This window comes from Patagioenas fasciata, chromosome 3 (assembly GCF_037038585.1).
Source record: "Patagioenas fasciata isolate bPatFas1 chromosome 3, bPatFas1.hap1, whole genome shotgun sequence".
NCBI lineage: Eukaryota > Metazoa > Chordata > Aves > Columbiformes > Columbidae > Patagioenas > Patagioenas fasciata.
In genome coordinates, this window is record NC_092522.1 from 39,279,448 (window position 1) to 39,304,900 (window position 25,453).

At 49.5% G+C, this 25,453-nt stretch overlaps 2 protein-coding genes across 13 annotated transcripts in view; one reads left to right on the forward strand and one right to left on the reverse strand.

Annotated features, from left to right (window-relative positions):
- Nucleotides 1–494: 494 nt before the first annotated feature.
- On the reverse strand, nucleotides 495–24,500 carry ABCC10 (ATP binding cassette subfamily C member 10). Of its 11 annotated transcripts, none has more exons than XM_071806158.1 (22): nucleotides 24,406–24,500; nucleotides 16,166–16,362; nucleotides 13,853–15,221; nucleotides 12,440–12,667; nucleotides 12,073–12,229; nucleotides 11,223–11,362; nucleotides 10,663–10,742; nucleotides 10,343–10,514; nucleotides 9,263–9,361; nucleotides 8,840–9,029; nucleotides 8,378–8,455; nucleotides 7,795–7,986; nucleotides 7,241–7,376; nucleotides 6,704–6,899; nucleotides 5,576–5,919; nucleotides 5,248–5,417; nucleotides 4,785–4,945; nucleotides 4,112–4,365; nucleotides 3,646–3,791; nucleotides 3,088–3,185; nucleotides 2,798–2,910; nucleotides 495–991 (listed from the first exon to the last, which is right to left on the reverse strand). In XM_071806158.1, the coding sequence occupies exons 2-22, from the start codon at nucleotides 16,324–16,326 to the stop codon at nucleotides 856–858; spliced, it is 4,620 nt and encodes a 1,539-aa protein (XP_071662259.1). In that variant the 5' UTR covers nucleotides 16,327–16,362; nucleotides 24,406–24,500; the 3' UTR covers nucleotides 495–855. The 11 variants fall into 11 exon arrangements, with proteins under 11 accessions (XP_071662259.1, XP_071662257.1, XP_071662255.1 ...); XM_071806156.1 differs by lacking the exon at nucleotides 24,406–24,500 and adding an exon at nucleotides 23,994–24,123; XM_071806154.1 differs by lacking the exon at nucleotides 24,406–24,500 and adding an exon at nucleotides 17,635–18,019 and having other exon boundaries at nucleotides 4,785–4,864.
- The window catches only part of ZNF318 (zinc finger protein 318), a 40,534-nt gene continuing 38,997 nt past the window's right edge, over nucleotides 23,917–25,453 (forward strand). For both annotated transcript variants that reach the window (XR_010651101.2, XM_065833960.2), the window contains exon 1: nucleotides 23,917–24,359. Coding sequence is in view for 1 of the 2 variants with exons in the window: in XM_065833960.2 (XP_065690032.2) it covers nucleotides 23,988–24,359 (372 nt within the window). In the remaining variant the exon portion in view is untranslated. The remainder of the gene's footprint in view (nucleotides 24,360–25,453) is intronic.

The window sequence follows — 25,453 nt, forward strand, 5'->3', positions numbered from 1 at the left end:
CTGCAGGGGTGGAGATGGCTCTCGCAGCCTCAAGGAGGAGTGGGACCTGCCTCAGGACAGTATAGCAAAGGTATGCACCTGCTAGGTGTTGCCTCAGTGCTGGGGAGAAGGAGAAAGTCCAAGACTGTGTCCAAGGGTGCCCATGGGAAGAGCAATCTGATCCTAAAACTGAAAGCAGCTGTGGGTTTGTGCAGCTGGGTGCAGGGCGGGAGGCACAGAGAATTTCCCTTGTAAAAGTGGTCTTAAACTAGCCTTAGAGGCCTTTAGTGTAACCACATTCTGGCCCTTCAGGGGAAGGCCTTCTCCACTGTAAAGTGGAGGAAAAGTAGCAAGGTCCCTGGGTGCAACCTCCTGGGCTTGGAAAGGTCACTGCCCTCTGAAAGCAGGACAGAGCATCTAGGGGTTGTCTTTGTGCAGAGAGGGCACCACTCTTGTATCTCACAATGAAGTCTGTGTCTGGGGGAAAAAGGGGACAGAAATCTGAATAACAGAACTTCACAAGGATGTTTACACTTTATTTTAAATTGCATATGTGACACTAAGTCAGGAGTCACTGATTCTTCAGTGAGCAGAAAAGCCCTCTGTAATCTCAAAGGGCAGCCTTGGAGGGCAGCAGTATCCTACCAGCCAGGCTTGCATGGCCCTAAACACCAGGTCCCATCTTCCCTACTGAAGGAAGGGCCACAGTGCCATGCTCCTGTCCCTGAAGACACACAATTGATGGTGCAGGCAGGTATAACCCCTGCCCTCACCTCAGCTGCTCCTGGCCCTGCAGGGACAGTGCTGGCAGCTGGGGCAAGAGGAAGGCCAGCCACAGAGCTAGGAGAGCTGCCTGGGCTCAGCCTAGGAGGGAGGTCACTGCTGTGCACTGTGCAGGAGGTGCTGGAACAAAGAGCCATCTTTCTGGCTTAGACGAGTGGGTGAATCCAGCTCTGCCACTCTCCCAGCTTGCATCACTAGCACACGGTCTGAGTCCAAGATGGTGTTCAGCCTGTGGAGAGCAAACAGCAGGACACACATTAATGGATCTGAGGAGAAACCCAGATACTGCTTCCCCTGCTGTCAAGGGGAGGCCCAAGACATGCCCAGCAGCAGGATTTGCAGAACTTCTCCCTGTGCACTTGTAACACACTGCAGTCCAGCTCCCCAGACTCTTGTCTCTGCACACTGCTGAAACATACCACACCTCTTAGGAGAGCACAGTGATGCCTTCCAGTTGCTGGGCATGGCATGGCACCAGCACAGAGGGAAGCTCTGTGGTGGGAGAGCTCAGGGCACACCAGTTTCTGGGGTTGCACAAGATGTCTCCATTCACACAGGAGAGTTGTTGAGTTGCTTCTGTTTGCCCTGACATTTTCCCACTTGCCACCTTCTGAGGGCAGCAGAAATGGACTTATCATCAGCTGCCATTCCCCAGCAGTCTGGCATCTTTGTTTATGCTGCCACCACTAGTGGATTTGTAGTTTCCAGAATGCCAACCACAGCAGCCACAGCACATGTATATGCCCAGTTCTGCCCAGACTGCTAGCATTCATCCCCAAAAGAGCGCCAGACTGCAGCACTGGAAGTGACTTGGTGGGGCAAGGGACAAGTACTGAGTCACTTGCCATCCTAGAATTCACCCATCCAATTAAAGGTTCAGCTGAAGCTGGGTAGCATGGAAGAAGCATGGGTACAAAACAACCTCATCACCACCTCTCCCTCCATCCCAGTGGAAGAGGGGCTGGGACAATCTCCAACTCAGTTTTGCTGTCTTGCCTTCTGCCACTCCTTCCTCTGCTGGCTCTCCAGTCTAATTACTCCTGCATCACAGGTGGCCTACCCCACCCAATGCAAACACACACCTCAGCCCACACTGCCCTTACCTTTCTACTCTATTTATGCATAACATCCCTAGTGCAGGAACCACATTCCCTTCACCCTCCTGCCTCACTCCTATCTGATGTATTTAAAAGACCCACTGGATTCACTTGCCTGCCTGTCATCCATCACTCCCACTTCTGTGCAGGACAGCGGCCCCTGCCATCTGCTCATTTTTGTGGTAACCTTTGTGCTTTGAAAACACCCTCCATACAACTGCATAACCCTCCTCAAAATTCTCTTCCACTCAGCAAGAGTGGGAGTACTGCCTAATACTAACCCGTCCCTTCTCAGTGTTTTTCTCTCCTCCCTCTGCCTGTACCCATCTACTGCCTCCACTCTTACAATAAATCACTCAGCTGTGGGGTGAACACTGCTGCCCTGTCCTGCCTGGGCCATGTCTAGCATGCCAGCATTGGGTGCAGGCTGGGACCAAAACTCAAGAGTTTTGGAAAACAACCGTTGTGCGTTCTTCCTCCCCTGGCCAAGAGCTGGCTGCAGCCCCTTGCTGCTGGCTGTCCTGCAGTGCCCTCTACTGAGGCAGAGATACCCACTCCTCCCCAGTCTCCATGCTGCTCTTTCCCGTAGGATAGTTCTCCATTGCTCTTTGCCCTAATTGGGCAGAACCACATGGTCTGATTCAATCCCCTGGTCCCAGTAGACAGTGCCCAGGAAGAGCCATCTGCCATAGAATATGGTGTCTTGCCCTTTGCTGTCCTCCAGTTTCTAGGTACAATGTTTTCACAGCCTTCCTCCCAGCACCCAGGGGCTAATAAAACAGGAAAGGCAAATAGGCAAGATCCAGCCTTTTGCACTTGAAAAGCCTCATCACAGAGACCTCCCTTGCTCAGCTCAAGGCCAAGGCATGGCAGGCACAGCCACTACTCATTGTGAGTGATGGGATGAATTTGGGCACAGAGTGCTGCTTCCTCTGTACCTGTGAGCAATTGTCAAAACGGTTTTGTCAGCAAAGCGCTGGCGGATGGTTTGCTGCAGCAGCTGGTCTGTCTTCTGATCCACGCTGGCTGTGGCCTCATCGATGCACAGCACCTGCCAGTGACAGAAAGTGAAGGGAGCTCCCACGAACCACAGGGGAGACCCCAATTCCTGCCTACGGACAGCTGGAGATGGTAGCACAGGTTTGTCTGTTCCCACTACACCCCAACTCTGGAGCACGACCATCAGAAGTTCACCTCCCCCTCGGTCTGATGGAGGCAGCGCACTCACCTTGGCCCGCGTCAGGAGGGCTCTTGCCAGACACACCAGCTGCCTCTGTCCCACGGACAGGCTCTTTCCCCTTTCTCCCAGCTTGCTGTCCAGTCCACCTGCAGAAGTAAAGCTCAGAAGTCATCCCACCTGGCTCTGCACAGAGTCCCCAAATGTCCTCCCCAGTCTGGGGTTTTTCCAGTAGCACTCAAAATCCTAATCCTGCTCAGGCCCAGGCCTTGGGAGCTGGAGCGTTTCTGCTCAGAGACAATGAGTGGCACAGAGATGACACACTCCCCTAGGACTAGAGGTTGGCTTCTCTCTCAGGCTCTGCTCTAACATCTACCAGGGTCTGGTCTCATCAGCAAGATCCCACCACTCAATCCACCACCTGCCAGTCTCATGCCACTAAAACTCAGGGAATCCCACTGACCTGTTCCCACCCTAGTCCTAGCATGGCTTCACCTAATCAACTCCCTGCTGCATCCACCTGGTCCTTCTTCCTCAGCTCCCTGACTGAGCTGAGGCCTCTCCCAATACCAGGGACCACCACTTTCTCTTCACTGGGTTCAGACTCACCCATCTGAGTAACGGCATCCCGCAGGTGGCACTGCTCTAACACCTCATGGAGCTCAGCATCTGTCCATTTTCCCTGGGGGTCCAGGTTGTCTCGGATTGAGCCACTGAACAAAAATGGATCCTGCGGGATGATGGCCAGCCTAGATCTGCAAGAAACGAGAGCTGACTGCTCCTGGGGTTTGTGCTGCAGAAAAGTAAAAGCCTTTTCTTTTTCCCTGGGGTGGGGTGTCTTGGCTTGTTGCTTATCTTGGAGGCACAGAGCCATGGGTCACATATCCAATCTGTTTTCCTTAGCACAGCTGTTCAGAAACAACTGACCACCTTGTAAGAAGCTGCCACAATAAAACAAGAGGGTGCCATGACAGTAAGTCCTTTACTCCTCACTCTTCCCTTTGACATCCAACCACTGACAGTTCTCAGCCTCCAGGACCCCCAGTGGCCCTCCACTCTGTCTGGCTCTCCGTACCTCAGCTCCTCCAAGCCCACCAGCTGGCTGTCAACACCATCCAGGAGAATTCGGCCTGATTTCAGCTCCAGCATGCGGAAAAGGGCCAAGAAAAGAGTAGATTTTCCAGATCCTGTGCGACCCACAATCCCCACCTTCTCTCCAGGGTAAACAGTGAAGCTCACGCCATCGAGTGCATTGGGCAGGCCTGCTCGGTAGACCAGGACCACCTGCTGGAACTCCACAAGTCCCTGGCTTGGCCAGTCTACAGCAACCTAAGAGGGATACCAGGATAAGACATGGTATGACCGTGACCCACTGTCATCTTCAGCCTCACCTTCCCACACACCAAGTCCCATCCATCCCTTCTGATGGTTGCTTGGCTTCTGAACAGACCCAGTGCACAGCCCAGCTCCATCTGCAGCCCACTTGTAGGCTTATTTTTCTCTCACACCTTGGACACAGGACCTGTTCTGCACTCTCACCCTTTCACACTATTCCAGACTTCACTGACTCCTGCCAGAGTTTCATCCCCTGCAGGGGAGGTACTGGTAAAGGATGAGTGATTAAGGTCGTTTCTGTGGGTGAGGGTCCTCCACCCATCCACTGGAACCCTGTGATCTCCCCAGGAAGCAAGTGCAGGGCACAGATCCAGAAGATGGGCCAGTTCTGGAGAATATATTTGAGCTTTTACCTGGATCAGTTTATTCTGGGACTCCATGGGGATGTCTGTGGTGTATTCCTCTGTCCGCTCCACACTCACCATCATGGTCTCTGTCAGAGTGAAGCTGGAAATGAGGCCTGAGAGCAGGTTTGTGAAAGACAGAGCATATGAGAGTGCAAGGCCCACTACTCCTGTGAGGACAAAAGTATAAGCAAGAACATTACTGGCAGAGAAGGAGATGGGATCTTGGAGGCAGGACAAACTAACAAGGGAGAAGTCAGCACTCCGGAATCTGGGATCCCACTCTAGGATGGGACACACAGGAAAAGAGACAGGAGCCGAAGTACTACACTGTGTGTGACTTGCAGAGGGAGAGGAGCAGGAGCCCTGGATCCCACCCTGGTGTAGGGAGATGTGCAGCCCTGGACTAGGAGAGGAGGGGCCCCTAGGCCACAGCCTAAGAGCAGGCATATAACAATCCCTGGCAGCCCACCTGGATTTCCCAGTTGCTTCTGGTGCTGGATGATGGCAAATCCTGCGATAGTGGTAATCACAGCAACCCCAATCATCTGCAGGCGGATGTCCAGCCACTGCACCGCTGTGTTGCTGGCAAACAGGCAGCGCTGGTTCTGCTCCAGACGCAGCTGATTCTCCAACTCAAACCTGGCAGGTGTACAACAGAGGTTCGCACCACTCAACCTCCATTCCTGCTGCCCCACACCAGAGGCATTCCTGCCACCCTATAGCAGCCTCATATCAGGAAGATCCCGGTCTATAAAGCCAAAGCTCTGGCTCTGTGGGTGCCCTTTCTTTCCACTCACCTCTGTGTTGCCCGCATGGCTCTGATGCTGCTCAGTCCCGAGAGAGTCTCTGAGAAGTGAGTGTAAATGGGAGACAGGGTGACACTGTGAAGGCGCTTGAGCTCCCGGGATGTGTGACGGTAATAGCGCTGGATGGAGAAGTAGAGGGCAGCCAGAGGGAGTAAGACCAGACCAGTCCAAGGGAGGCCGTAGGTGATTATCACCAGCATGCCCAGGAGCCCGTACATGTTGGCCAGGAAGATGTTGAGGACAAATGGCAGGCTGTCATCCACGCAGTACAGGTCTGAGGAGAAGCGGTTCAGGATCCGGCCTGCTGGTGTGGTGTCAAAGAAGGTGACTGTGGCCTGGCAACAAGGGAACCAGAAAGTAAGAGCCAGTCAGTTGTGACAAGATCCAGCCACAGAACAGTGCCCAGGAGAGTAGCACTAATGTGAACAGATAAGGCCACAAAGGGGTGGCCACCAGAACCCCCTTCCTTTCCTCATCTGGAGAAGAAATCTCAGACTCCAAAGCCAGCATCCACTCACAGCCAAACAACTCGTGCTATTCTCATGGTAAAAGGAATAAGCCCTTCTGTGGCAAATGGCAGGCAGCTAACAAGACACCAGTCACTCAGATTCCATACTAGCCCACCAGCACGATCCTCTAATCCTAGCCTCCAATCCTATCTTCTAACCCTCTAATCCTAACTCTAGGACCCAAGGAAGCCCAAATCCTAAAGAAAGTTAACTGATACATGCCAGCATTGGCCCTAAATCTTGCTGAATGACTCCTTTCCGTCTCATCTGAATCTGAGCTCATGACCCTACAAAAGCTACTTTGATTCAATAGGCCTTCATCTTGGCTATATATCTAAGCCTAATGAGTGAACAGATGCAGACAGCAGCTGTAAAAGACCCCTCCATGGAATGAAACAAGCCTTACAGGACACAGTTTAAACCCCTGTTCACTGTCCCCTTGTGCTGGCTATGGTGCAGTCCTTTCTGGATGTAGTCCTACAGGGAGCTCATCAGCTAATACAAACAGAAACCCTAATCCACCTCGTGAACCCTTACTCCCAACTGTAAGAACGTCAGGGCAGAGTGACTCACAGGAGCCCCAGCCTGCCCTGGACTTTCTGACTTTTACCTTTAGAGCCCTCTGGAGCAGTCGGTTGTGAATGACAGTGGCAGCACGGATAGTGCCGTAAGCAAAGAGAAAGGCTCGAAGAATGGTGAAGAGGGAGTTGGCCACTGCAATGCTCCCATAAACTGTCAGGTAGAAATTCACATCTAGTGAGCCATTGGAAGGGACTGGGGTGGTGTCCAGAGCTTGCATGGGGGAGCTGGAACACAGAAGGAGAGAGGTCGTGAATCTGCCGAGGTCTCCATGACAGTAAACTCACAGGTCATGAGAACTCAGGAGCCTATTCAAGGGGAAACTAGGACACTTCAACTTGATACTCCCATGAGAGACACCCCTTTGGCATACTGGGACAAACACTGATCACTATGCAGCTAGGAGTTTTCCATCAGCCCTTTAGGCACCTCATCAGGTCAGATCCCCTGCAGCATGGTCGTCAGTTTACCTTGCTTTCAACAAAGATCTTCACAGGAAATACACTAAGGGCAAAATGGAAGTGTGTCTCCACCTTCCTTTGGCATCTTCTGACCAGCATTCACTTACACAAGCCCAACAATGGAGAAGAGAAGCAGCTCTGGTGAAGGTGAGGAAGCTGAGCAGACCATCATAGAGCTATTTGCTGTCTGGGATATGCTGGAGATCCAATGTGACAGCCACCAATCTGAGACATTTCTGGATGCTACAGAGAAAGACAGACTGCATAAAGAGGGATTCAAGTTTTGAATCAGCAAATATGAAGCAGAAAAGCTGGAGGGGAAGCTGCTAGACAGGCTTTGTTATTGTGTCACTGTCCAGTCTCGTCTTCCCCTGCCTTCATTCTCCACTGTTAGTCCTAGGGCAGGAGCAACAACACCCTTGAGCTGCAGCAGTGACAGGGCACTGCTAGAGAAGCAGACACGTGACTGCAGCAGTGAGACACCAGATCCTGTTCCCACACATGCCCCCTCCCAACAGCACTACTTTGGGGATGAGAAAAGGCATCTTCCTGCTGCAGGGAGAGCTATTAAGCCCAGTCTCTTCCCCTGGACTCCACACAACCAGGGAACGAGAGAACAGGAATGGCTAAAGGGAGATGTGCTGCTGGGCCGCTGCCTCACCTTGCATCAGGAGCAGTGAGAAGAGGATGGATAATGCCAAGCAGCTGCCCACTGACAGCCAATATGTCTTGTACACCTGAAAAGCCACTGCCCCTTCTTTCTTCTCTTCCTCCTTGTGGATGAGATGATTGCTTTGGGTTGATTCTTCTGCCTCTGTCTCTACAGCCTCTTCTTGGCCCTGTTCATCAGGGGCTGTGGGAATGGAGGCAAAAGCAAAGGTCAGTGAAATGTAAGTTCCGCCTGCAGCTGTTCCTTGTGAATTGAGCAAGCCTAGGCTATGAAGGAGACTTTTCTTCCTTCCTCTCTCCAGTTTCAAGTCAGGTGCACCAATCCTGGCATACCTTCATCCAAAGCTGAACCAGAAGTGGAACAAAAGATTCAAATACTGCTCCAGACCAATACCCAACAATATATGAGTCTCCTCTCCCTCTGTGCACACGCTACCCACAGATCAGCACTGCCACAGCAGAGCAAGGTGGTGGGAGCTCTGCTCTGAGGCCTGCAGCCATCAGGTACAGGTTCTGTCTGGGTGCTCAGCTGGGCTGTGCTGCCCCAAACACCCTCAAGCTTGCCAGATATGGACCTTTATCCTTCTGCCTCTTGTCCATATTCTTGAACTTGGGGAAGGCTTCCACGAGTGGTAGGATATCAGCTGGTGTGCCTGTGAAGAGAGACATGCAAATGCTTCAGAGCACGTGAGGAACAGATGCCACTACTCACTGCCTCTTGCTATGAAATGGTCCAGTTTTGTTCTCATAACATCCCCTATTTTCTCTCACAGCACCTGCACTCTTGAAGGACCTGCTCCAAACAACCAGCTATGGCCTTCTGCCTTAACAGCTCCCAGCCTCAAGGTCTGTCCTGTTTCATCTGTGCATCTGCATATTCCCTTCCAATGCATCTTTGCCCACATCCAATGTCCTCAAGCTCTTTATCATCAGCTTTGCTGCTAGTTAATCCTACTCCCTTATGTTTATCTTTGCTCAAGCCATTCCAAAACTGGCACACAGGCACAAATGAATGCCTGAGAAGACAGCCAGTGTACCTGTCTTAATTATCCTGCCATTGTCTATCAACAACAAGGCATCAGCCTTATCCAAAAACTCCGTCCTGTGGGTGCAAAGGATCCTGGTCTTGTGTTTGAGAACTCCAAGAATGCATTTCCGCATAAGATGGTTGGCTACATCTGCATCGACAGCAGCCAGGGGATCATCAAGGAGGTAAAGCTCTTTCTCCTGAGAGGGAGACAAAAGAGAAGGATACAGGTGCTGGCCCTGCCACAGCACACAGTGCTGCAGAGAAAAGTGCAAGTGCCTCTGTATGGCACACCACCAGCACCTTTAGGCCAGCATGACATGGTTTAAGACATGCTGCCAGAGCACACTGTACATCTGGAGGCTTCCAGCTTCTTTACATCTGACTTGGCAGTGGGCACAATCTGCCACAGCATGACTGCTTTGCTATTTACCTGGTATATGGCTCTGGCAAGGGCTATTCGAGCCTTCTGTCCCGCACTGAGTGTGACACCGTTTTCACCCACCTCTGTCTGGTCACCTGCTGGTAAAATCTGAAACATTGAAGAAAATCCATTCAGAAGGGACAGGAAACTACTGGGGACTCAAAACCAGAGCACTGGGGCCCCTCTCCTTCCTCTGGCAGTAATTCCTTAGGGTCACACTACCAAAAATTAAACAATGCAACAGTCTATACACTAGTTCTGCAGGCAAGTGGCAAGCTTGGCATTTATGCAACTGAACTTTCCTGCACTCCAGAACAGGGTGGCCACATCTGAACTACCCACTGAGAGCAACTTCTGGTCTAACTCTGAAATTGCACTGGGGAATTTTCTGGAAGAGCAAGAGCTGTGCCTGCACCAAAGTCATGCCAGGGCCCATCCAAGCAGTTTAGCAGTAAAAACTACAAAGTTCCAGTCGCTGGAGTTTCCTCTTGATTTGATAGCATAGGCATAGTCTACTACTACTCAAATAATATCTTGCCTTTACAGAGTATTCATAGCTCCTGCCAAAACAAACAAGAGCTCCTAGTGCTTGGCACTTCAAAGAATCAGGCATCAGGTTATAAACTGGTAGGAGGCAGCTGGCTTCCTACCATATGTAACAGTCAGGTTTACTGGTTAATACAGCCATAAGCCTCAAAGCCAGAATATCTGTATTACTGACAGGACAACCATAGATTAAGCCCTTCCGAATCCCAGGGATGTTCCTTCTGATCAAAAAAAGCATCAGCTGCTGATGGGTTCTGCTTGAAAAGCTCAGCAGTCATCAGCTCTGGAAGAACATCTCCTTTCCCCAGGATCAAGAACTTTTGGCTCAGCAGCGGAAGAAACCACCCAAAGTGCTACCAGAGTGACTTCACACCTTGAAGAACCATGGAGCCAGGTATGGTCTGGGACTGGTAATCAGAGTAATGCTGCGTGATTGGGACATTGGACAAGCAATCTGTAGCCTCAAAGAATGAGAACTGCTACCTGGCTGGATACAAAAGCCAGCCAAGAAGGCCCAGGTAGGTTTACACTTTAAGCACTCACATTCAGGTCCTCAGTGAGGGCACAGGCCTCCACCACCTCCTTGTACAGCCTGGCATCATATTCCCGCCCAAAAAGGATGTTCTCACGGACAGTGGTAAACTGTATCCAAGGCTCCTGAGTGGCCAGACCAAATCCTTGCTCCAGATCACAAACATACACTCGTCCACCTTGTCTGCAAGCACACCAGAAGTGGGTGGAAAGTGCAACAAAGGAGAACTGTTGGCAGACCAAAATGGCCTACAAATAGTGATAATACTGGATAGCCCCTGCCTGCTGTGGCATGGAAGGACCAGGCAGGGAGAAGTCTTTGGGGTACTTACTTAATGAGCTCTCCAGTGATGGCTGAAATCAGGGAACTTTTGCCAGAGCCCACCTTGCCAACAACCCCCAGGAGCATCCCCTGCAAAGCGAAATGAAAAGGAGCAACCTGATGCGCTAATACTGTATGGTTTGTCCAGATTTTTGGAGCCACTCACAGCCTGTAAGAAAGCTGACTGCTGTCTTAAACTAGGGCTATCTCACAGGTTCAGCAGCAGAGCTGGGTACAGTAGTTGTGTAAACCAGACTCCTGATGTGGCAGGACACAAGTCTGTAAGAAGTGTTAACTCTGGAGCCCAGCTGTGTTCCCTGCCCAGCCCTCTGCCGCAACAGTGGTGAAAAGCAGCGGGTGCTGGTTCACCTCGTCTGCAAGCCATGCCTTGACCTCCTCCAGTATCCTTCAGCTGTGAGAGATGTGATGGGTGCCCTGTGCCCCTTGACCAAGACAAGATTTTGATGCAGGGCTCATAAGACAAGGAAAACATGAAAACATGCCACCCTTGGTCCATTATTTGGTTTCTCTAGTGCCATTCTTCTCCATTACTCCTGCGTCCTTGCTCACCTTTCTCACTGACAGGTTCTCAATATGCAGTTCCAGAGTGCCTGTGGGTAAGGGCTGCTTGGTGCTTTCCTCCTCAACTGGAGCCCATGAGAAGGCTGCACATTGCATCTCCACGGCAGCAGCAGCACCTGAAGGGCTATCTGCAAGGGAAAAGCCGCACAGCATTGTACTACTATGAGAAGGACATCAAATGAAAGGCATCTGGCAGCACAAGTACTATCAGCTTTGTTCCCAAATGGATGAGACATGGACAGGACACCACTATGATGCCCTGGACCCAAGTATAGAATAAGATGCTTGCCTTCTGACTTGCTCCAAAACTTATATCTCCTTTCCTCCAACCCTTCTGTCTCTAGCTCCCACCAGACACACATGGTGACCTGCTGGCTGTCAGGGAGACACTATCAAGATAACCTGGTTTTATTATTGCTGAAGGTGAAAGAATGGCAGGGAGCTAGCAAAAGGCAAGGGGAGAAGGGAGCCCTGATGGCCCAGGAGAGAGGCACCCGCTCAAGCCTTTCTGCCAGACAAAACCAAGGCTGTTGATGGCTTCAGTGTCAGAGGAACTTTGGATAGAGGAGGGAGCAGTTTCTTCTAAAGGGACACTAATGGCAAGGCTCTGTGGTGACAAGCAATGGCCTATGGTTGATAAAGAGGAATGTTATTGTCTTGTCTCCTGTTTTCCACAGAAATGAAGTGCCTTCACTCTGCCTCTGACAATCAAATGTCTTGAAGCATGGGGTGACAGCCACCTGCCCTCCAGTACTGCCCCTAGGCCTCATGCCTCAGCTCTCTGCTCTCAGTGCCCCCTGCCCAGGGTCTGAAGCCCAGCAGCATCCTTCTCCATTACCTAGGGCATAATAAGCTTCCAGGTCCTGGTCCATGAGTTCAAGGAAACGCTGAATTCGATCCAAGGAAACTTTGGCTTCCAAGGTCCCATTCAACACCCATGGGAAGCTGTTGAGGGGAAGAATGAGCATCCCAACAAGGGCCAATGCCGTGAACACCTGCATGGTTAAGGAAACAGCCATGAACTGGAGGCAGTAACTCCCTTGCACCTTGTATTCTACAAACAGCTTCACCAGTGAGAGCCCGAAGAGCTGTGGGGAAACACAGGTTGGGTTCATTTCTCAGAGAAAATGCCTCAGGACTGCAGCCCCAATGCAACTTGTCCTTGGCAAAAGACAAGGCTGAAGCTCTCCCTACTACCTACTTACCTTTGTGGCAGTGAGCTGGTGACCCAACAGGACATAGGTGATGAAGATGGCAATGGAGACAACAACAGGCAGTGCTGCCCACAGATAAACACACACAGCATCCAAATACTTGATGGCTCGTAACTTCCGCAGCTCTTTCACCCGGCAGGCATTTATCCTGGTGCTGAAGTGTTTTTCCCAGGTGTAAAACTTAATCACACGAATGCCACGCAGGAACTCTGCCATTAGCTGCAGGCAAAGAGGAAAAGCACACAAAGCAAACAGTGACTGCCTAGTTTGCAGCTACCTCCTGCTAAGGGCCAGGCTAGAGGTACCAGGAACCATTTACTGCTAACAAAGACATACAATCAAGTGGTAGCTACTGGGAACTTCGCTCTTACTCATCCCATCAGCTTCCTCAGCCATGTGTGACATGTATGGCTCAGGAAAAGGCAAAATATTATACTACTTCCCAAATGAAGGATGTGCAACACAGATGAAGGCATGTGTGGAATTACTAACTCCAGCCTGGATGTCATTTACCTGATTTGGTCTGGCAGCGCCTTGAGATAATAACACCTGAGTCTCAGGCCTGGTGCTGCCAAGACACAACTAGTCTGTGTCCAGATCCTGGTTGGCTCACAGCCAGCAGCTCCGGTGTCCCTGCATCATGCTGCTCTCTCCTTCCTGCTCTCAGATCAGCATGTGCAGAGGAAGCCAAGATGTGTCTGTATCCAACATGAAAGAAAACTAACAAGAGGCAGTTCACTCAGCAAATGAGCCTTACAATAGTTGGAGAAAGTCCAGCATACCCCATACAACTAGATACCCCATACACAAGACACATTTTCTGTTGCAAAATGTTTTTAAAGCTCTTAACACTTCTGACATGGAGTTGGTGAAGGAAAGTGGTATCCCCTCACCAAGGCTAAAAGGTGGGAATCAAATGTTTGACACATGGCAAGGAGAGAGATGGCACTGCCAATACGCAAAAGGCAGTGGAAAAGACGACTGAGGGTGCCAAGCCTGGAATGATATAAAACCACTATGTCCGTGGTCATTACCTTTGTCCAGACTGCAAGCCATCCCACTACTGATAGTACTACTGGAGCAATAGGATGGAAGCATCTCTAGACGGAGTCATCAGGAGTCCTACCTTAACTACTACACACAGAAATGCGCAAGGGAACCTAAATTAGTCCAAGGGACAAGACAAGCACTAGAGGTTCACTATCTTGTGGGTAATGAAACTGCATCACCCTGAGACACTTTTGAACTCTGTGTGTGTCTGTGTGCCCCCTCTAGTATTCTTCCCAACAGCTGTAATTCAATGAATCTGCTTTGGATAATGACAAGCAGCCAAAAAGCCAATATTGTAGGGACAAATGGGGAGAAAATACAGTGACAAACTCAGAACCACCAGCTGCCCCTCACCTTGACTCGTGAGTCCTTGTGCTTCAGCATCTCCTTGTTGTTCATCATGATGCAGTTAGCTACGACCTTGTTGATGGGCACAAGCAGCAGTGTTAGGACCAAGCCTCCCAACGAGGCAATCCCCACTTGCTGGTAGAGCAGGTAGAAGGTAATGGCAAACTGGAAAGGCAGGCTCCACACCTCATGGAAGCTGAGGCAGAAGTTGACCAGTCTACTGGTGTCCATGCTCATGAAGTTGACAATTTCCCCCACAGTGAAGCGGGAAAGGCTGGAGCTGCTGACACGCAGAGCCTTGCGGTAGATGGCAGAGATGACAGCTGCCCGCACCATCAGTGCCACTTTGTTCACCTCGTAGCTGAACTGGTTCCGCAAAAGAGCACCCAGGAAGGAGCCAGCGAAGAGCCCAAGGGCATAGAGCACCCCATGGCTCAGGGGCTCCTGCCGTGACTCCATGAAGTTTACCAGCAGGTTGAGAAGAAGAGGACCTGAGAAACCCAACAGGTTGCCAGCCAGCTTGAGAAGTCCAAGGGAGTAGAAATGAAGCCCAAAGACTGCATGAAGGACTGATGAGAGTCGCACGGCCTCCTGGGCACGGTGTGAGCTGTCTGGGGCATCACTACCCACATCGCTTCCAGCAATGATTGGGCTAGTAAGGGACACTGTCTCTTCCTCTGCTTGGTGCTGAGCTGCCTTCTTGTACCAGCAAGCATAGAACTGATCACAGACCCTGGCAGCCTGGAGCTGACGAGGAAGGACATAGACATCCTGTGGCTGCTTCAGCTTCCATTGATAGCCACGTTTCATAAGAGGGTTCATCCAAACATAAAAGAAGCGTGAGAGCCAGCTCTCACCATCTTCTGCCACTCTCTGCTGATCAGGCACTGGGATCCCTGTCTCTGAGACAACCTGGTCTTCTTGCCAGGAGCGACTGATGGAGAGGAAGTCTTGCCTGCCAGTGGTGGGTAAGAAGTAGCCAATCATATACACGAGCAGACAGGCCAGCTGCAGACAGAGAATGGCAAACCTGGAGGAGGCAGCAGGGTGGGCAGGGGACCAAGCTGTCCCACTTTGGCAGTACCACATCAGTGTGATAATGAAGGAAGGTAGGGATAAGAGAACGAGGAGAGCCAGGGCCACAGGACCCCTGGTAGAGCTGTGAATGGACCTGAAGAGAATGAGAAGTGCGAGGCCATGCACAAGCCACGTCAGGGCAGCAGTGCCATTTGCCAGCACTTCCAGGTATACAGGGCCCAGCTCCTGCTGAGAAATTGTGGCTGGGATGGTATCAGCAAGGAACAGACCAGCAAGTACGAAGGAGGCAGTGATTCTGCATCCCCAGCCTGGCCTGCAAGGCACCCCGGAGCCAGATCTAGAGGAGGAAAGAGCAGAGAAGAAATTTACACCTGAAATTCCATCAGCTCTCAGTCAGTACTCTCCTTTCTTCCTCCCCTCTTCACCACTTTATCTGTTCACGCTTACTTAACCTCCTGGATTCACCTCCCTAGATCTGTAACCTCTTCAGACTGCAGGCATTGCTAAAATACATCAGGTCAATATAGCCCAGTTTCTGATCAAAACCAGAGATTCAGATACCACCAAATGATAGCATTTCTCTACAGAAATTTGTTTGCAAACTGTGGTATTTGTGGTCAAATCAGACTCCAATCCTTGAGGATTTAAAAAAAAAAAAGAAAAAGAAATTAACCTCTTCAGCATGAATTCTGCAGGATCAAATTCTGTGTGTCACATCTCTTATCCTTGATTTCTCTTATTTTGTGATATTTTGTCCAGAAATATTATCTTTATCGCTGTTGGTTCTAGTGATGCTGTGTAGGTAAAGTCCATAGTCTATTGCCCAACAAAGTATTTCATTATCACTCGATTCATTATCATTTGTGGCTTTCAGTATTACTGAACACTGCCATGTTTACAAATTTCAGAAGAGGGTAAACAGAAAAACAATTTTTGGTTTCTCTGAACCCTTTACTTCCTTGTATACATCTTCCATGCCACTTTGGATTGATATTCTCTCCCAGAAGATTCCCAGTTTTCCCAATCCCCATTCACTGAAATCTTTTGCATGATTTTATGTGATTCTCTGTTCTTTCTGGATTCCTTTCTGCAATGGATGGACCAGGGCTATACACCCTACTCCGAATTAGGATGGATGCTGACAAATATAACAGCATTATATTATTGTGTCCTTCTTTAATTACATATTTAGCACATTAGAGGAAGATCTAATTTCCAACCTTTCCAGCCCACCTCCAGTCCTGCACAATTATCAAGAGCTAGACAAGTTAGTTGCCATACCTTGGAGTGCCAAGGAAGCAGGCACTGACCACTGCAAGGATCATATGAGGAATCACATTTAATGTCAGCTGATTAAAGCAATGGCCAACACCGCCATGAACCCACACAGGGAGTGGATCTTCTGGGCTGGTCCCACACAAGTCAGCCAGGATGTTCTCCATCTTTTGCTGGTAACTGAATGTGAGAGATGGGAGCTCCTATGGTAGAAAAGAAAAAAACAGCATGAGGTACAAAGCAAAAAATCTACAGCCCCAGTCTGACAGGAACCGCGAAAAGAAGTGAATACAGGGCTAGAACCAACTGCCTGGGTCACATAGTCCAGGCCCTGCTGTTATGCACCTGCTGTCACATCATCTACTTTACAAAATTATCAAGATCCACCTTAAAAGAAATAGTTGTTTGTCCTTTTTAAGCCACCCTGAGACCTCGATGCTCTGGGCATTTGAAGCTTTCTGCTTATTTCCAGGATGATATCTTCTCAGGCCAGTTTATCCTTTGAAACTAACATCAGGAAGCATTTGACTTTCTAATGATCGTTCTGAAAAATATTTCGAGTTGCTTCGACAATAATCTACCACATGTACTTCCATCTTCAAAACAGTTCTCCCAGTGGTACTCGTTCAGACAGCGTGCAGGACTAACACTCCTAAGCAAAGCTGGGGGCACCCCCAATCCACATGGCAGCGGGGAACCGGCAGGGCTCAGTCCTTGCCTGCGAAGGCCTCGGCTTTACAGACACTTGTTCACAACAGCTGCTCCCATCTCCAGCCCAGGGCCGGCTGAGAGCCACAGGAGCCGGAGGGAATGGGCCCTAGCATGGCGGCCCGCGCCGGTCCAGCGCTGGGTGCCGGGCAGCCCTGGCTGCGGCCCAGCGCGCGAACCGCCCCGCGGGGCCACGGGGCAGGCAGAGGGGCCGAGACACGGCCCGCAGCGGGCGGGACCCCCCCGGCCACGCCCAACGGGGCGACAGACAGCGGCTCCATCACCCCCCCAGGACGAATCTTGGCCCCTGCCCCCCGCCGTACCTCGGCTCGCTCCGCCCGCCGCCTCCGCGCCCCTCCCCCCCCGCAGAAGGAGGCGGGCGCAGGGCCGACCCCTGCAGGGCGGGAGGACGCGTTGCAGCTCTGGCACCGGGACGGGAGGGTTCGGCGGGCAGCGCGGTGCTCAGGGGCCTGGGGCCAAGCATCAGCCGGCGGGCCGCGAAACTGGGAGACCGCTCAGACCAGGCCATGTGGATCAGGGAGGCGGCTCGGAGGCGGGAGCACCCAGGGCCCGGTCGCTTTTATGGGTACAACATTCATTGCTTGTTGATACTCCTACACGAGCACTTTGCCAACAATAGATGAGTAAAGGCAAAGCACCAGAACTCTCCCAACACAGTAACACTAAAACCACATAAAAGCAACATAATTGTTAACCAAATACAACCATCTGAGTAACACAAGCTAAACAAATCCACTGAGTTTTACCTGTATTGTGCTCAGTGACTGTGTTTGTCTGGAGTGTGAACATACATGTATGCACAGCATCTCCAAGTGTGACACTCAGTCTTTACTCCAAGAGCATGTTTCATTGGGTGGTGAGTAAATGTTCAACTTCCCAGCTGAGAGGACACGAACCCGAGAGGACATCCAGCCTCATCCCCACCACACTGCCTGGCAAATTTAGTTGCTACTTGATTTTATAGCAGATGATCCAGATACTTCAGTATGTTCTCTTGCCAGGCAAAATCAGCATATCCCTGTAAATAATTGATCACAGATAGAAAACTTTACTTTCAACACACAGCTCCTCAGAGATACAATAAAGCTTTCTCTGAGCTTGGAAGTGTTATCAGTGGGGTGCTGAGGAAGGAAAATACCAGTAACATTCCTGTCTGGGAAAACAGAGCTATGTGGCTCAGGGAAACAGCAAAGATAAGAGCAATAGCTTGGAGGCCACAGCACCCTCACAATTACAGCTTCCTTGAAAGGTCCAGGAGGATAGAGTGGCTTTCCTAAATCTATATATGAATACATATATATATTTCTCCTTGTTTAAATCTTATCTCTGAGGATTCTGTTTTCTCACAGCCCTGAAAGTAATCTTTCTCTGTGTCAGAGCTGCAAGGCTGCCTTTTCCAGACCAAGTAGCTACTCATAGTGTATACTGTGTATTTGGCCAGCCTGCTCTTTCTCCAAAGGTCATCCAAAGGTTACTAGAATAAACTTTCCCATAGAGGCCGTGATAAAAAGTTTTATGTCCTGTCTGGTCAAGGAAACTTCCCTTCAAAAAATGCTGTGTAAGCTGCAAACTATTAAGACAGAAAGTAAGGGATATGTGAGGCTGGAGCATGGGCTGTACACACGTGAAACTTTAATATTTCATGGTTCTGATGTCTTATTTACTCCCAATGAAAACAAAAAACAAACAAGCAACTACTTCTCCTGACTTATTAAGACACCAGAGAAGTTCTCAGATATCAGGACAAAGATCATCCTCTCTCCCTTGAGTGAATCTCTCTCAGAGCTTTTCTGTTTCAGCCATATTGCATTCTAACATTCTCCTTTTCCATGTGCTGCATTCTCCTTGCTCATCTCTCCAAACCTCTTCATGTTGAAAATCCCAAACTTTTCTGCTTCAGCTGAAAGACGGATAGCTTACATATGCCACAAATCCCTTTTTGCTCCAGGTAGCATTATCCACACTCTCATAGGGAAAAAAAAAAAACAACAAACCAAAACCCAACATAAAAGGTATTAAAAAAGGGAACCCTAGGAGAATACACATCCATGCTAACCGATCTGAAACCACTGGTGCCTGTTCTGCATAAGTACATTTAAATAGGAGCAAGGCAAGAATCTAAATAGGTGTTTTGCCTTTTTGTGCTTCCTTTTGGCTATTTCCCTTCTCTCTGAATATTGCTGCCTGTGACATTTACTGTTATGTATTTGACTGATTTAAGATGTGCGACACATGGAGTACAGGCTCATGGGTATATTGCTTACAAAGTACCTAATGTACTATAAATAATCATACACCTGACATTTATCAAAAAATCAGAGCACTCAACATGGAAAAAAAAAACACATCAGGTTTAATTTAATCCACCCCCACAGGCCAATGCAGGCCAGATTTTATTCACTGTCTATTATCCAGAGTTGTTTAATGCTCTAGATTGATCTACCCACAGGAAGGAAGAGCTATCTGGCAAAGGGAAATGGCCTCCCCCTCTTCTTACCAGTTTATTTTGTAACAGATTACTTAATACCCCTCCCAGGACTCTGAATGAGTGTAGGCAGCATGCCTATTCCACTTCTCAGCTAAAAGTAAATATTGAGCTAAAACAGAAGCCAGCCTAGGCAAGCCTTAAATTCAGTAATATCAACCTTGTAATTATAGATGTAAAATCTCTGAAAGCAATTGTGTGTTTGGATGCATTTTCTGTGGTCCCAGCCAGGGCTCTGCTATCAGCTGAACCATCCTCAAATTCCATGACATCATGACCAAGGAAGGCTTGATTACTTGGCTCAGTCCAAAATTCTTCATGAACAGGCTGCTTTGCCTGGACCTGAAGACACAACATTATGCTCCGTTTTCCAGGAAAAAATTAACGCAAAGTTCAGAAGATAGAGGAATATCTTCCATTGCACCTTCTCACAAGAACAGTCATTTTGGCACAAAAACCACAGGAATTGTCTTTGTTCTTACTAGCAGCCTAGCCATTTAACATTAGGAGTGCTGCATGGCTGTCACATGTTCCCTGTGATGGTTGCAATCTGCCCTGGGCCACTGGAGCACCTGGACAGCCTGGCAAACAGGGCATGTGGGGGAAAACAATCCCCATTGTGCAAGTGTAGTGAGACGAGAAGCTAAAGGCACTCCCTGAGTGCTCTTGGAGCTCCTACTGTATGGGAAAAGATGCCCTTCCGCATGAGAAAGGTAACAACAATCCACTCCTGCTGGCAACCTAATGCACCTGCTACCTGGATTGTAGCCTAAGTGGGATGGTGCAGAACCAGATGATCTGGAAGTTCTAGACATAGATAAATGGTGGAAAACACCATAAATTAACTCATCCTAAGCATGGCCAGAGCGGAAATGTACTGACTAAAGTCAATGATCTCATGACCCTATAAACAGTGATCCCAAGTGAGACTTGTTGAGCTCTCTAGGGTGGCAGCAGGCTGTCACCTCCCATCTCCTTCTGGGTGGGACACCCCCAGAGTCACCACATGATGAAATGATGCCACAAAGCCTTCAGGCAAAGACAGATTTATTGAGACCCAAAAATCACACATTGAGAATGCCAAGGCATTAAAGTAAATAATTTGCTTATTTCAAAAGGGAAATTTTTACACCGGTACACCTCCACATATATTTAATTATCCATGGATTAATGTGCCATGTGTGTTCACATATATTCAAGTATCCATGGATTAATGTGCACAAGCATGCATGTTTTATACATCTGTATGTATTTTTATTCATATATCTGTGTCCATGTCTACATGATCTGATTTCTCTCCTTGTAAGTATACTGTGACCCTTGTCATTTTCAAATCTGTAATCATGTTGCTGTTTCATTATAACAAATCCCACTGAACTGTTTTAAATCACTTTGTCAATCAGTTGTTGATTAGGAGTTATTAGAAATCATATCTTAAACTTGTGATCTACTTCAATAAATCCTAAACTGTTGCTAAATCAAAGCCATGTAAAAATTCATTCTGCACCATTCCTTGGATCTAGTCTCAAGTCAGATGTAAGAAGGTAAAAACTTATAATTAAGGTATTATGTTCTTCTCTGTTACTGTACTGCTTTTTAACCTAACAATCCAACCTGAATAAACTTCAATTCTGATTTCTGTTTACTTGTTCATGTTGAGCTACTGCTAACTTCTTCCGTTCTTTCCCAATGTAATTTGCTCCTACGACCTTCTTACTTAGGCCTAATGAGAATTCAGAGACACCTTATTAGCCCAGCATTGCCTTCAGCATCCAATTAGCTAAAATCTCTCCAAGCAGCAGCTAATTGCAAGTTCAAAGATGAGCTCAGGAATTCCAAGGAGGAGTCTGGGAGCTGAACTTGCAGCAGAGCAGACTGACTGGCACCTCCTTTGTCCAGTGAGAGTCTGGATCACCAGTCGCAGGAGTATTACAAAAACCTCTGCAAGGCAGGTAAGGACTCTGCCTGACTTTTTCAATCCCTAAGACAAACTGTAGCACTTCCTCTTGAAAAGGCATGAAAACTCTCAACTTGCTCTACACCACTGGGCCCAACTTTCAGTACTGATTTTAGGAATACTTTAACTGAATACCAGTATGGGTGCTCAGTCCCTTTAAAACCAGGCCTGTGATTGAAAGATGACACTACAGCTAGCACAGCATGAGTTTATAAACTGCAATTGTAAAGAAATGCTCAGTAAGATGACAGGGTGCCACAAAATGCTAATGAACACTCATCAGCCAAGTATTTCTCTCCAACAAATGGAATTTTTCTCTTCTGAACTCAATACCACAGCATGTTTGTTGTGTGATTTGTTTTTACCATTCCTCCCTTGAGCAGTTTACTTACTTGTGTGCAGATACATGTTTTAATGAACTTGCTGATTAGTTATTGGTATCTGGATTCCTCCACCTTCCAAATGCCACTGAAACCTACCACCAGAATGTCTCCTATAGACCTCTTTGGGATACAAGGCAATAAGAACTTTAAAAATATTTTCATGTCCTGGCATTTTGCAGAGCTTTTACACATTCTGTGCATACCTTCATATAAAACTCTGACAGAAGAAAAATTGCTGGGTTTCTTGGATTTCTGGCTTTGTACTCTTGACTGTTTTGAAACCAAACTGTGGTTTAAAACTATTTTTTTAAACTGAAGTAAAGAAAGCAACAGCATGAAAGAGATGTCGCAAACCAAAACAAGTCCATTCTCTTCCTCTTGCTAGGCTGTTTTTGCTTATTTCACTTGGTGAAACTGAGCACTTGATACAGATGCCTGACACTAATGCATGAAAATGTTTTTCCTTTTAATGAAAAACACATTATAGTATACTCCTTATAGTGATAAAATACTTGGATGTGACCTACAATACAAAACTAGAGAGGAAACTCCTAGATACACGTCAGTTTTGGAGTTATCGTAAAGCTCAACTCTGCCTGAGTGTCACCAAGTCTACTGCTTAGGGTAGCTAGCTGGAACAGGTTGAGTATCCATTGCCTCCACCGTCACTAGATTTTGCTCCCACCACAAGCAGATCCACAGTCTGCTGCGAATCTTCAAAGATGAAATTCTTATCCCATGATACCTGTAATTGAATTAAGGTCACTGATGAACATTATCAGCCTTAGGAGAGAAGGGGAGGAGTGGACAATGGTAACAGAAAATCAGATAGTCTTTATATAGCTTGTGCTTATTTTGATTATTGGTATAACTGAGCATGTTTCCTGAGCCTGTGTAGCAGTGCACTCAAAAAATGTCAAGGTGGGGCAGTTAGTTTTAATACACAATTGTACCCAACCACTCTCAGCAGAAATACCTTATTATAGTATCACATGGACCCCAACCCATCAGCCTGCTGCTCTTTGTTGCCACCGCTATACGTAGTATGCTTCAAATAGTGTGTTATGTTCCAGCAAATACATTCGCAAAAAAGGCAACCTTTCATCTAACTCCACAAAAATGGACTCTTTCTTCAAATACAAGACCTCAGATGTCATCTAGCTAGTAAAAAAAATTTATATATCTAACACATGAAACTTCTCCCAGTTCCTAAACAAGACATAAAGGCTCAGGAATTTGTGAAATGAAGAATTTTATCAGAACCTTCATTTCTCTGCATTCATTTCTTCCTACTGCTAGCCCATTTCAACAAATTGAAAACACTCCTTCTCCTCCTCTCTGGAGAGAGCCCCCAGCATGAAGTAAACACAAAGTTTCATGCTTCACCCTTGAGAATTGAAACTGTCATCCCCACCTGCCTGCACTAAGCACGGTCACTAGCAGGTGCTGAGGTGAAGGGAGGAAAGAGTTGGGAAGAGACTCCTCTCTTAGCATGGCATCGCAGTTCCTGGCAGCCACGGCAATGAAATTTTTTCAGAAATTCCCAGAGCTGGGGTCTGGGGCTCAAAGCATCACCTCACCGAGCAGCCAAGGACTACGTTTGAACACGCCGCTGCTTAAGGACAACACCCAAACCAAATAACCTCCACAGAATAGTGCGGGAAAAACAACCACCAAACCCACAAAGCACTGTTGCTTTTGGCTTCAACTTGGAGGCTGCTGGCACACGAAGCTGCGGCAAAGCTGCAAGGCCCCACTGCCTCGGTGTCTCCCCTCGGCCTCTCAGGCGAAGCCCCTTCTCTCCCTCCCCACCGCCTTCGCCCCGCGCCCGCTGTCCCGACCGCAAGGGCTCCCGTTGAGGCGGGACGGCGCTGCGGAAAACCCTGGTGGAGAGGCGAACGGGATGGAGGAGCAGTCGCCTCCGCGCACCCGAGCGTGTCCCCCTCAGTGCCATGGGGGACCCAGATGGGGGAGCGGCAGCAGTACCATCCACCTCCCGCTGGGCTGCGGGCCGCCCCGCCGCACGTGACCGCAGCCCGGCAGCCGCCATTTTGTGCGGGCGTCCCCAAGCAACGCCTCCCGCCCCCCGGCCCCCCTCACCCCGCCCCTTCGCCGGGCCGGGGGTGCCGCGCTCGGGAGCGCGCATAGGGAGAGTCGGCGGCGCGCAGGCGCGGGGCGCCGAGGAGGGGGTGTGTGGGGGGAGCAGTCGCGGGGGGGGGCCGGGTCAGACGAGCTGGGGCGCCCGCGCAGGCCGCCGGGACCCCCGGCGCCATCATGTACCGCTCCAGCAGCGGCCGCTCCGGCCCCTCGTCCTCCTCTTACTCCCACCGGCTGAAAGACGGCAGCTCGTCGGGGTCCCGCGCCTCCCGCTCCAGCACATCGGGGCCGGGGCCAGGCCGCGGCCGGCTTCCCCCGCCGCTGCCCGCCGCCGCCGCCTCGCCGCCGCGCTCCGCTTCGCCCCGTCCCCCGCCGCGTCGCCACCGCTCTCCGTCAGGCCACCGCTCCCCGTCTGGTCACCGCGGCGTCTCCCGCAGATCCCCGTCACCGCACCGCAGCAGGAGGTTGCCATCGCCGCCGGGAGGACCGGGGCCCGGGGGGACACGGGGCCGCTCGGGGAGCGAGCACGGAGACGGCAGCAGCAGCTGGGTAACTACCGCCGGGCGCTACCGGGGGCTCGGTGCGGGGCTCTCACCCTCCCGTAGGGGCTGTCAGATCGCAGGGGGGTCCCGGCCGCCTCCGCGGCTCCCGGCGACGGCGGCCACCAGCCCCCGCGCCTTGACTGGGGTGTCTGTCCCGGCAGCGGCCGCCCCTCGGCGGTGCCCCAGATCCCGGCGGTGCCTTGGGGACAGCGGGGCCCGGGCCCCAAACTTGGCGCGGTGGGGGGCTGGCAGAACTGCAGGGGTCCCGGGGTCTCCCTGTGCGGAGAGAGGAGGACAGTTCCTACCCCCAGCCCCTTGAGCAAATGGAAATAAATCCATCGATTTCCATTGAAGTAATTTATTTTCTTAAGTTTCCGTTACATTTTTATTTCTTTCTTATCAGCTAGAGCCATTTTAGATAAGGCTCAAAGACGATGCTATCTTTTGGTAAGGCAAAGGATGTAGCTAGTCATTTTCCTCCATTTAACACAGATTTGTGTTATTGTACAAATATCGTTTAATTCATGGGAACTTTTTTTCATAGGGTGTTGAATGAGTACTTTGTCTGAGTTCTTCCTGCTGTCATGGGCATACAAAAGAGACTCTGTTACAGATTTATATCTTTGAGAGGTATTATTTGATAGGTGCTGCTTTGTAGTTGGAACTGTGCACAAGGTGTTCCAGTCTTCTCACTCAGGCTTGGCAAAATCTCATTTGGGCACATGAAACTCTGGTTTGGCGTCTAGAGGGATATCGTCTTGGAGACACCTTCATACTAAATCAAAGTGTATGGACATTCGCTCACCTAGGGTTTCTCTTGTTAATCCTTGGTGCAGTGATTATCTTGTCTGATAACAGTTACCTGTGGTATGTAATAGGTTCATTGTGCGATTGTATTGTGCTGAAAGAAGAGATTTTCATACGGGGGTATTATTTTAAGCTATGGTTCCATGGTCACTCAATCCAGCATGTGTACAATTAAAAAGAATGGTACACTCACTTTTTCCTCTCACTTTGCAGTATGTTCTGCCCCCCTCCCTTGTGCTCACACTTGGATTTGTGAAGTTGCACGGTGTGCTGATTTGAGGACACGATGTGACT